At 35.3% G+C, this 12,350-nt stretch overlaps 2 protein-coding genes across 3 annotated transcripts; one reads left to right on the top strand and one right to left on the bottom strand.

The window, feature by feature from the left end:
• The first annotated feature begins 1,338 nt into the window (after positions 1-1,338).
• Positions 1,339-3,368, top strand: LOC109007853 (ATPase WRNIP1). Its single transcript, XM_018987723.2, has one exon. It carries the CDS (start codon positions 1,394-1,396, stop codon positions 3,074-3,076), a length of 1,683 nt encoding a protein of 560 aa, XP_018843268.1. The 5' UTR covers positions 1,339-1,393; the 3' UTR covers positions 3,077-3,368.
• A 1,658-nt stretch (positions 3,369-5,026) lies between these two features.
• Positions 5,027-7,305, bottom strand: LOC109007913 (60S ribosomal protein L36-3-like). Of its 2 annotated transcripts, none has more exons than XM_018987817.2 (4): positions 7,164-7,305; positions 6,105-6,209; positions 5,497-5,696; positions 5,027-5,306 (listed from the first exon to the last, which is right to left on the bottom strand). In XM_018987817.2, the coding sequence occupies exons 2-4, from the start codon at positions 6,204-6,206 to the stop codon at positions 5,276-5,278; spliced, it is 333 nt and encodes a 110-aa protein (XP_018843362.1). In that variant the 5' UTR covers positions 6,207-6,209; positions 7,164-7,305; the 3' UTR covers positions 5,027-5,275. The 2 variants fall into 2 exon arrangements, with proteins under 2 accessions (XP_018843362.1, XP_018843372.1); XM_018987827.2 differs by having other exon boundaries at positions 7,029-7,276.
• Positions 7,306-12,350: the final 5,045 nt, after the last annotated feature.

Raw genomic sequence — 12,350 nt, 5'->3', positions numbered from 1 at the left:
AACTGAAGATATTTCCTGGCAAAGACGCCACACTATAGAAGGAAAGAAATTCCTCCGCCGTTAAGTCTAGGTACTTCTCCCCGAGGGGCTCCAACACCTGGCGGAAAGACTACACAAGCACACATCAACATGCGTCATGCCTTACTGTGAAGTTGGAAAGGAGTAAGCTTCAAAATGTATAAAACGTCGGGCACTGGGAGAATGAGAGAGAGGCGCAACCCATTGGTTAGGGCTCAAACCATCATAGCCACGTCTCCATCATAGCCCTCTCTGTTGACGCACCTTTCAGAACGGTCTTGTCCACCGATTCGAGGATGCGGAAAGACTCCGTCAAGTCAATAAGGTCTACCACGTTTAAGACTAAAGGCCACGAATACCCGTCGAAAGAAGCGGGTTCTAGGCAAGGGAGGATTCACCCTTTGATTTGTGAGAAACTTTTGCAACCACTACCAGCCATTGCAGGGAGGAAGGTTTCTTGAAAGCGATGTGAAAGAACAATGATGAATGGGACACGAACAGAAAAATGCAATGAAGACTAAGAAAGGAAGTATGAGCGAAGAAGAAGAAGGAAAGGTCACGGGTGGAAGTGAGCATATTAGGCAAGACCTTAGAAAGTAATCATGAGGGTTCTTGGGAATCCGAAAGGTTGGCTATGCCGACAGTTACCATTTCTTTTGAAATTATTTAATTAGCAGGAAAAATTATGGCTAATGTAAGCCATGTCCTTCCAAAAAGAAAGGGTATGGGCTCGAGCACACCAACTAGCATGGACCGTAACCAAGAGAGGGAAAAGTATAGATGTGTGCCCACGGACTAGCAGGGTAAGCAATGGGTATAAAAAAAAAAAAAAAAAAATCAAAATCAAATCAAAAGTTTAGTTTCCTATGTACTAGCATAAAGAAAATTAGTGAGGTAACTGGAGTGGATATTTGGATCTCTCTAACTGTTCAATCAAATTTTACAATTTAAGTAATATAGATGATATATTCTATATATCAATTTGAGAATAAAATAAACGTGAGAGGAGATGACCATTCAAAATTTATTTTGCACCATAGGAATAGTTCTTTTGAAAAATAAATCCTAAGAACCCATCTACTCAAATAATATATATTTACAAATAAAAAATTATATTCATCATTTCTACACACTACACATTATATATATTTTTTATTTTATTATTATTATTATTTTATCAAATGTGTGGTGCATAGATAATGAATAGAAGATCTCAATTAGTTTAGAAAGAATAAAATTAAAAAAATTAAAATAAAGATAATGTGTAGAAATAATCAGTAACATCTCTTTACAAAGTTTACAAATAGGATTTAATTATAAATCTGATATGCAGTAGCCGAGCTTTTTCGCTGACCAAAATTGGAAGGCAACAAGGATGGAGATGCAGCAGTTACTAAGCATGGGCTTCCCAAACGAATTGGCAACGCAAGCCTTGGCCGCCACCGGTGGGAAATCCACCCTGAAAGCCGCCGAATGGATTCTCAACCACAATTCCTCCGCCGCCACTTGTACCTCTTCCACCCCTAAACCCTCCCAACCAAAACTCGACCACTTCTTCCACTTCCAATCCAAACCCTCCACCAATTTCCCATCTCCCATACCCACTGCTCCTCGCTTAATCCAAAACCGCCGAGGAGGAGGAGGAGAAGCAGAAGAAGAAGAACGACAACAACAGCAATCTAAGCGGCCCAAACTAGAAGTATTGCTACCAACAAACCCACAGCCGCCCCACGAGCCCTTATCTGAGCGCATGCGTCCTAGTACCATAGACGACGTCGTTGGCCAAAACCACCTTCTCGGCGCCAACTCCTTTCTTCGCTCCTTAATCGAATGCAATCGCCTCCCTTCCATCGTCTTCTGGGGCCCTCCCGGCACTGGTAAGACCTCAATTGCCAAAGCTATTGTTAACTCTACTTCCGCCTCTTCTTCTTCTTCGTATAGATTTGTTTCCTTGTCAGCTGTCACTTGTGGGGTTAAGGGTATTAGGGACGCGGTGGAGGACGCTAGAAGACTAAGATTATCTAAGAACAAGAGGACCATGTTGTTTGTGGATGAGGTTCATAGGTTTAACAAGTCCCAACAGGACTCCTTCTTGCCCGTCATCGAGGATGGGAGTATTGTCTTCATGGGTGCCACCACGGAAAACCCTTCTTTCCATTTAATTACGCCTTTGTTGTCTCGGTGTCGGGTTCTCACTCTTAACCCGTTGAAACCCCACGACGTTTCCCTGCTACTCTGGCGGGCCGTGAATCATTTGGAAAAGGGATTGCCGCGGAGTGTAGGGATGCGTCTTGATGTGAAAGAAGAAGCAATTGAGTTTATATCTGTGAATTGTGATGGGGATGGTCGAGTGGCATTGAACGCCTTGGAAATTTCAGCTATTACAGCGGCTGCCCGGGTTCCCGCTAGCGAATCTAAAGCCAATGGTGGGGACTTGGTCCAAAATGAGGAAGATGGGATTGATATCGTTGCAGCCATTGTCACACTGGATGATGCTAAGGAGGCACTTCAGTGCAAGCATCTTGCTTATGACAAAGCTGGGGAAGAGCACTATAATCTGATCAGTGCACTCCATAAGTCTATGAGAGGAAATGATGCTGATGCTGCGATATATTGGTTGGCAAGAATGTTAGAAGCAGGTGAAAAACCTCTCTACATTGCACGTCGATTAATAAGGTTTGCTAGTGAGGATGTTGGGTTGGCTGACCCATCTGCACTCAACCAGGCTGTTGCGTGCTACCAAGCCTCTCATTTTTTGGGAATGCCCGAGTGCAATGTGATTCTTGCACAGTGTGTGGCTTATTTGGCTTTGGCTCCGAAGTCTGTCTCTCTTTATCGCGCAGTAGAGGCTGCACAGAAGTTAGTGAAGGAATCGGTTGGACAGAATGAGGGAGTGCCTTTTCATCTGAGGAATGCGCCAACTAAGTTAATGAAGGAACTTGGATATGGAAAGGACTATATTTACCCTCCTGACAGTCCCATTTCGATTCAGAGTTATCTGCCACCCTCGCTTCAAGGGTGCAAGTTCCTCGATTGGCCTAATAGAACTGATGGATGAGAAGCTACTCACCACTCCGACTTTTGAAGCTACTAATCTATGCTGGTGGTTAGATGCTCCCTTCTTACTCTTTTTGTGTATGGTGTTTGTTTTATTGTAGAAATTGGTAGCTGCCTTGCACCATCATGCTTTCAGAATTACTTACACAGTTGTACGTCAAGGAATATAGTGGAAAGCCTAATGTAATGAGTACTTGTAGCTTTTTTTTTTTTATCAGTAAACAACGAGTACTTGTAAGTTATATATGAAAATGATTGATTTGGGGCTATTTCTTGACCTGGTTTCTGATATGAAAATTTATGTTGCTTGGAGTTAATATCCATGTACCTTAAATTTTGTAGTTCATAGACGGAACATGATTGAACCAAATAGGCTAGTGACTTGAAACCTCAGAAGTTTGCACTTTACTTCAACTGCTATTTATACCTGTAAGAATTCAAACGACAACTATCATAGGAATATATATAGAGAAATCCTTAGAACCGGTCAGGCTGCTATTAGCCTAATAACAGTCTATCAATCACAGAGTAACACCTAAGACTTCCACCACACTTATCATGAACCAGCACTGCATCAGAAAATGAGAAGCTCTTCTTCGCGATTTTAGCCCCATACCCCTCACACCCCCTCGAAGCTGATTTCAGCCCCACGAATTGCACCTGAATAAAATATTTGCATTTGAACTCTCAGCATCTATGTAATAGAGTGAATATAAGATAAATAATGATTGCACGTACAGCCCTTTATAACCATTCCCGTCTTCTTTGAAAATCAGCTTCCACACACCACCTTTGTGACATTTAATCAAAAACACATACCTGAGTGTCAGCCATGAAATCCGTGTGGGTAACCGGTTGCATCGGCATCGGACTTTCTGAGCTACGTCAACATCGGACTGAGATTGGGGCGGTGCAAAGAGAGGCAGCGAGGAAGAGAGGGACAGAGAGGGGCAGTGCTAATGAGAAGGAAGAGAGGGGCAACGAGGAAGATAGGAGAGATGCGATTTAAAGAGGGGCACTTTTTGAGCTGCGTCGGTGTCAAACTGAGATGCTTGCGTCTACATTGACTTCGGTGTTGGATTGAGGGTGGTCCAAAGAGAGGCAACGAGGAAGAGGGGTAGAGAAGGGCGGTGCAAATGAGAAGGGAAAGGGCTAGCACATGCATACGACTCTTGATTCTCTGTGGTGAAGCATATTCAAATTACAATGTATTTTCTTACGTGGCTTGAGTTTAATAGAGGGCTGGTTTTGTGAGATTTACAACCCGACCGCTGAGAAGCGGTTTTGATATGAAAATCAAATCGCTTGATATTAAAATAATAATCAAATACTTTATTTCATATTATCTCGAACATCCTAGAGAACTTTTGAAATCTTTGGTTTAAAATTTGACTTCATATCTCTTGATTGATAGAGATGAGATGATAAAAATAATATATGGCAATGTAGTGACTGGGAGCTAAAACATCAAATTTGGAGTTACTACCGACAATGAGTTGATAATAGGTAAAACAAACAATAGGCTCAAAAGGCTCACAGTTGAAACAAAATATAATTGAACAATGATAAAAATTCCATGAACGGCAAAATGAGAAAAAGATTGAACAAAGAGAAATATCCACGAGCCTGCATCACTCAAGGGCTCTAAAACCACGACATTAATTAAAATAAAATTAATTCAGGCAGAAGCAACGAGATGAAGAAACTCTAAAAATACATCTTAAGATTGAACACAAAGTTTACGTCCCTATCAAAACAATTTTCCTCATCCTTATCCAAACGTTCCATTGAGGAAGATGATAGAAAGGATGGTGTGTACGCATACTTCAACGTGCTGATCTATGGCTGATCGACGTCATTTTGTTTAATGGTTTCTGAATATCGTGAAAACTACATGGTCTATGTGCGTATAAACTCTTGATTATACGCCAAGAAAAGACATGAAAACGAATGGTGGTGATTCATCTACGATTATTGGCATATTCTTTATGGTAAAGTTCCTGAAGAATTAACGCATGCATGCAATATCGTAAAACATCACAAAAGATCAGCAAACGGTAAGTCGCACCTCAATTCTAGCAAAATACTAAATGCACATAAAAGTGCTTCACATTTTGTCTCAATAGAAGGAAAGAAAATAAAAAAGACACGGAACGAGTCTCGGACAGTCTGGACCGTAAATATTGCATAGGTTATTAGATCACTTCTTCTTTTCTCCAGCTCCACCAGACCTACAAGCAAGATTCGCCCAAAAGAAACAATATGAGATTGTACTTAAAATCTAAACTCTAAAAAATTAGCATTTCCTTCAAGAAGCCACAAAGGGTATTATACCATGGTACTTTCTCGAAAAAAAAAAATTTGAGCTCAAACTCATTTTCTTGTTAATACTTTTACGAGAGATTTGCCAGGAAGATTTACCTCATCTTGCGGAGAACACCAGACATTTCCTCGCGCTTCTTCTTTGCCCTCTTGTGGGTTCCAAGCTTTCTTTTGGCAACTTTCAGTGCACGCTTGTCCTTACCAACTTTTAGAAGCTCGGTGATCCTCTTCTCATATGGTGCAAATCCAGCAACTTCCCTGATCAAGTTCCTCACAAAGTGGACTCTTTTACTTGTTTTCTGCATGTATAAGAAACAATTAGGGGAGGGAGAGAGGGAGAGAGGGAGAGAGAGAATCTCAACAAATTGTGCCACCTAAAATATCCTGAAACTGAAATTTTAAATTATAATAAGAACCTTTTTTTAAAACCATGTGGAATTGCAAACCAAAACCCAAAGCAAAACGTATTTCTTAGGCACACCCTATAACCAAAAAAAAAGAACCTTAGAACCCTGAGAGGCTACTTAATATCATTTTGAAAAGTACTCTTCTTGCTATAAAGTATAAAATGCTTATATCATAACAGTTTCTTAGCATGACCCTTTTTTTGGCACCCGGTGTCCGGGAACTTCATAACATGACTTGAAATATTAACACATAAAGACAAGAGCTCTAATAAATATATTCATGGTACAAAATCAACTTACTCCTTTGCGATCAGAGGGTCGAGGAGCCAAATCTTTCTTGGTGACAATATGGCCTTTATTTAAACCTACAAAGAGGCCAGTATTTGGCTGTTTAGGAGCCATTGCCTGCTTAGAAAATCACAACTCGATTAATGTTCTGCTATGTAAAATTGCACATGCACTATTGGTCTTAACATAAAACTCAGCGAGCATCATGCATATTCACATATTTGGAACCGCAGATAGTAAAATACTTCCAAATAAAACAAAATGTAATTGAAAATCTCTAACTTACAATATTGAGTTGGATTATCAAAACAAACTTGCAATACGGATCTCAAGTACAAAACAAGCAGAAACACAGACATGGCTCGTTAAGTAAAACTTGTTTTTGTATTGGGTGATTGTGAAAATAGGTAGGTAAAAATAAAAATATATTTAGACGAAATCTTTGTGAGTGGTGGTTTTGAGGATTTTGTGAAAGTTGCTTTTTTATTCCACGGAAACTTAGGCATGATGAGATGAGATGAGACATAATGAAAAATAGAACAATTTTACGGTTTTAAAAATATGTTTGAATTAAAGTTTTAAAAAAATCTTTTTCAAAATTTCTGCAAATATTTGGAAACCAAACATAACCAAAACTAAGTCCCCGATAATCTTAAATTAAACCAAAACATATAAAAATAAAAAATGGCTTTCAGATTTATAATGCGCTTATTTTCTTTAACACAAATGTGAGCAACAAACAAGCAGTCTCACATATTCACAAACACTTCGAATGCGCAAATAAGCCGTCCTACAAGCAAATAAGCCCTCACGCATTTCAAAAAAATCTCAACACATATAGATACATACATATACATATTTATACAGACGCCTAAGAAGAAAAACATCGACTTTCAGATGAAGAAAAGAAAAGGCTAGGCTAAACTATGATAATACCTTAAAATCAAAGATCTAAACTGTTTTGTGTTTTTTGAACTTCCCCAGCAGCCAAGCAGAGAAACTGGCCGATTATATTTGCAGAGTTTATGTATCGGAGAAAGTAATTTGAGAGATAGGATAGGGCTTTGTTACCTTCGGTAAGAGCTTCGACTATTCGAGGCGTGGAGAGCGGGGTTCAGACTTCAGAGTAAAGGGGACTAGGGTTTTTGTGATGACTTTTATAGCCGAGCTTGTGAGGAGGGGAGGAAAATAGTGAAAACAGGAAGGGCAATTTGTCAATAGTAATAGTACAGTCGAGACTGTATGTATGTGCATGCCTAAGTTATTTTAGTTTTAAAATTTTTTAAAATTATAAAATTATTTCTTTTAAAATAATATTTTTTCTCATTTAATAATGTGTATGTACATGCAGTCCCTACTTAAAAACTGTAAATAAAATTTCTTTTTTTATATATATATAACTTTTTCATAATATGCGGATGTTTTCTATAAAATATGAAAATATTTTTTTATAGAATATGAAGAATGATAAATAATAATTAATGAGAATAATTTATTTTTTATAATTAATGTGTTAACTACATTTATAAAAAAAAATTTAACTACTCTACATTTTATTTTGAGAAAAATAAAAAATTATATTTATAGTTATAAGCCATTGCATCAAGTTGGGTACACAATTTTTTTTTAATTCTTGCTAGGTTAATTTAGTTATTCTATTCATTATTTTTACATTATATATTTACTAGTAAAAAAATAAAAAGATAAAAAATAAAAATAAATGTGTGATATAGAAATGATGATTATTCTTACTGTCATAGAGTATGTAAATATCTCTCTTTTTTTTTAAAAAAAAAAAAGTGAGTAAAAAATTTATATAAAAATAATTTTTTAATAAGAAATCTCACTCTTTTTTTAAAAGAGTGTGTGACGCTTGCACAACTCATAATTATATTAAGTATGAGTAATGATATATACACAATACATTATACAATACATTGCACAACAATGTTATAAAATGAAGATATTTTTATAAAAAGATGTTACTTTTATAAGATATTTTATAAAAATATCCCTCATTTAAAATATAATTATATAAAATATTATAAAAAAATGTTGTGTGTGAAACATTTTCTATTAAGCATTACTCTTCTATTTTTATATTAATCTAATCTAAAGTTGTGTAATGGTCGTGGGGATGATATTCAATTATGCACGGTGGGTGTCAGGGTTTGGAACTGCGAAAATGTTATCGGAAATTATAATTTTTATTTATGTAATAATACCTGTTGACGCTTTATTTATTAATATACTAAAAATTGTTATAAATACATATAGTACTATTCTTGAGATAAATAAAAAATCTTAAAAACAAAATTAAGTTTTCACTAGTTTATTGAGTTTTTAATTTTCACATATTATTGCATGGATTTTCTTTTCAAAAACTTTTTAATTCATAAGAGTATTTTATAAAAGTAAAATTTACAAATCGCATCGATTTGTTATTTTTCTTTTTATAAGATCTTTTTAACCCAACACTTTTGTTTTTTAAAATTTTAAAAAAATATATTATCACATCGTTTTTTGGGGATCAAGCAGAAAAATTTTGAACTGCACAGAAACAAAATTAATCATGGACGAGAGCAAGGTACGCCTATTCGATGCAGTCAGGCCTGCAACCCGACCAAATCCGATTGTGTTTTGGTCCGACCTGACTCGTCAGAAAGTGAAACAAGAAAAACCGATCCGACTATAATCGGGCCAACCCGTGTAATATCGACCTCCACAAAGTTTCCAAGAAAAAAATCTCCAAAAAATGAGAGAGAGAGAGAGAGAGAGAGCCTAGGGAAGATTTGTCCTAAAATTGGATGGTAGATTGTAGCACCCAATCATTTCAATGAATGAAATTGATTCCAAATTCAAGCCTTGAATCTCAAGAAGTTTGCAGCAGTAATTGAGGGAAAGACCAATTAATTGTGAACTCGGTGAAAGTGAGAGCCTTTCCATTAATGAGCAATCATTTGCAAACAGGACTTGTAAATTTGCAAGGAGTTCTGAAATTGAGTGAAGAGATGCACAATATTCCAAATGCAAAATTTTTAATTTAGAGAGATGACCAATGCCTTGAGGTAGCCTACAAAATTAACCTCCGAGATCAATGCGATTCTCTGCTTCAAACAAGTTGCAGTTATGGAGAACTAGTATTCCCAAAGAATAAAATCAAACAACTGAAGCTCGTACCAAAAGAAAAAGACGAAGAGAAGTTCATCAAAGACCCACCAAAAGAAAAAAAAAGGTAGAAAATCATATATACATGAACTAAATAGAGAAAATTATTTCAAGAATGGAGATGAATTCAAATATGATAAAAGGGATCAGGAATCATAGATAAGGGAGAGGAGATTTGAGAGGACGCTACCTTTTGAAGGAAGCTTGAGGAGTTTTGTTTCGAAGGGAGATTGTCGAATCGAAACCGACAGTTAGCGGGCTTGATCTGCAAGTTAGTTCAACCCGCTTTTATCAAACGGGTCGGATCGGATCGGACGGATAGACGGTTCGGTTTAACGCCATTTCTGCACAGGCCTAGATGCAGCTATTTGCACCATGTTAGTTGCTTCGCTATATTTTCTAACGTGACATTCCTATAAGGATTCGTTTGGATATCAATATATTAGAATATTCATAAATAATAATGAAATAATTTATAAATAATAATAAGATTATTTGAGTTGAAATATTTTATTAAGTTTTAATAAATAAAAGAGAAAAAGTTAAATAAAAATATTATATAGTTAAAAAATTATTTAAATATAATTGTTTGAATATTATTTTTGTTTTGAATTTTGAAAAATTTTAAAAACATGTTTTTTGTATTTTGTTTACAAGTTTGAAAAAGTTGCAATAATTAGATCATAATTAAATAAAAAAATTAAAAATTTGAAATTAAAAAGTGTATTGTATATTAGTAATGTTTGAAAAGTAAATATTTAAAAATATATGAGAATACTTAGGATATTATCAGTGTGCAAACTTGCCCTTAGGGGTTGTTTGGAAACCTAGATGAGATGCGATGTTCTCATTTTATCTCATAATTTCTTTCCCCAATAACATTCAAACACAAAATACTCTTCAATTTCAATTTTCAAGTTTTCAACCTTTTATCTAAACATTACTTAATCTTTACAATTTTTTTAACCTTCTAAAGAAAAAAATAAAAAAACAACTTTGTCAAATTTCAAAACAAACTTATATTCAAATAATTTTTTAACTTTATATTTTTATTCAGCTTTTTATTTCTTTTTCTCAAAATCTAATAAAATATCTTATTTCAAATTATTTTATTACTATTCACAGATCATTTCATCATTATTCACTTATCTCATTATCTAAAACGTCCTAAATCACTTTGACACTACATGATGGTATTAGTCGATTGTCGTTATTAAAAATTAACGCTGCACTAAAGTCCTACAGTAAGCTTCATTTTCTTCTTTAATTATTTTGTTTCATTTTCTCATTCACCACGCATCTTATGATTTTCTAAGTCATGTTTGCTACTTAAATGATGTATTCTCCTATTATTATCAATGCTACATTTTAATCTAGATGAATGTTATATTCATAAAAAGATGTTATAAAAGTAAATTCATAAACTGATGTGGTATAATATTTGTACCTTTGATTATAAAGTTATTCTCGTGTAAAATAAATATGATATATCATATCAAATCACATCAGCTTGAAAATTTATTTTTATGAAATTGTTATGTGGACCAAAAATTTCTCTTTAGTTCATGTATATCATACAACTAAACTATTACTTCTAAGAGTGCCCTTCAAGATGGAATGTGGATATTTAGCACACCCATCTTATCGAGTAGAGAATGAAATTGAACAAAGCTTAGAGCCTTGGTAAAAATATCACGTAGCTAATGGTGAGAAGTAACATGAAGAGTTTTGATCACATTGGCTTGTAATTTTTCCCTCACAATATGATAGCCGATTTCAATATGTTTTGTTCTCTCTTGGAAGACGGGATTGGTAACAATATAAAGGGTAGCATTTTGTCACAAAATAAGAAAGCTAGTTGGGAATGACAGATATAAAAGTCCTTTAACAAAACAAGTGGCCATGAAAGTTCACAAGTAGTGGAAGTCATGGCCTTATATTCGACTTCAGCTGAAGACCTTGATATAGTTTTTTTTTTTTTTTTTTTCAAAGAGATTAAGGAGTCTCCAAGAAAAATACAAAAACCAGTAACTAACTTGCAAGTATCAATACATTCAACTCAGTCTCAATCATAAAAGGTTTTGAGGTGAAAATTAGAATGGGTAGGAAAGAAAATACCTTGTCCAAGAGTGCATTTCAAGCCTCTAAGCACTCTGTGCACAACATCCAAGTGAGGTCATCTCAGCTTACCTATATATTGACTCAAAACTTGCACTGCATAAGCAAGATTTGGTCTTCACATAGTGAGCTAGATAAGTCTACCAATGAACCAACAATAGCTAGAAGGATTTGTTAAGATATCTCCATCTGTGGAGGAGAATTTAGCATTTTGTTCCATACAAAAAATACCTAGTTTTGCAACCAAGAAACCCTTTCAGTATGTCTAAAGCATATTTTCTTTGGCATAAAGTAATGCCTTTAGATGACCTAGCAATCTCATATTGGATTATCCTACATCGGTCATGGAAAGGACTGGTGGCTAGTTTATAAATATGAAAACAATGCAAGAAAAATAAAGTAAAATAAGAAATCAATCACACAATATAAAGATTTACATGGTTCAACAACTTGGCTATGTCCATGAAGTTGCAAATGATTTTATTCTCTCAAAGAATGTCAAGGTACATTGTGGGGCTAAATTCCAATACTCAAAATAGCAATATTGTTCACAATAAACATACGTTGTACAGAAGATATCCTAATTTCACAATTATCGTGTTATTCGCTTAAGCGAGGTATCAAGTGAGCCTCAAGCGAACTCTCACCTGAGCTTTGCTCAAGAAATCTATCTGACAAACGTCGAATGAACTTTCTGTCTAGCAATTCTCGAGTCGGGTAAAAAATTATTAGCCCAAGTCTGCGGTCCATGGCCCAAGTCTCATTAAAACTCCACCAAAAAAAAAATGTGATGAATCCTTGTCGGGTTAGGTCATCAAACGGGCCGCCACAATAACAAACCAATAAAGCCAAGAAAATATTTCAAATTGCTCAAATCTCTTATCATAAACTTGTTATCAATTCAGAAATGGAGTTTAGATCATTGCTTGCGAAGATTATGTCATTAACATAAACCAATAAAGCAATGAAACT

This window comes from Juglans regia, chromosome 13 (assembly GCF_001411555.2).
Source record: "Juglans regia cultivar Chandler chromosome 13, Walnut 2.0, whole genome shotgun sequence".
NCBI lineage: Eukaryota > Viridiplantae > Streptophyta > Magnoliopsida > Fagales > Juglandaceae > Juglans > Juglans regia.
The sequence above is the reverse complement of the archived record's forward strand: the minus strand, read 5'-3'. Positions and strand labels throughout refer to the sequence as shown.

Excerpts from the sequence above, each read along its gene's own strand:
- LOC109007853 (XM_018987723.2), top strand. The coding sequence starts at position 1,394 with ATGGAGATGCAGCAGTTACTAAGCATGGGCTTCCCAAACGAATTGGCA.
- LOC109007913 (XM_018987817.2), bottom strand. The coding sequence starts at position 6,206 with ATGGCTCCTAAACAGCCAAATACTGGCCTCTTTGTAGGTTTAAATAAA. Across the intron at positions 5,697-6,104 it reads GACCCTCTGATCGCAAAGGA|AAAACAAGTAAAAGAGTCCA; the intron begins GTAAGTTGATTT and ends TTATACATGCAG. Across the intron at positions 5,307-5,496 it reads GGTGTTCTCCGCAAGATGAG|GTCTGGTGGAGCTGGAGAAA; the intron begins GTAAATCTTCCT and ends TCTTGCTTGTAG.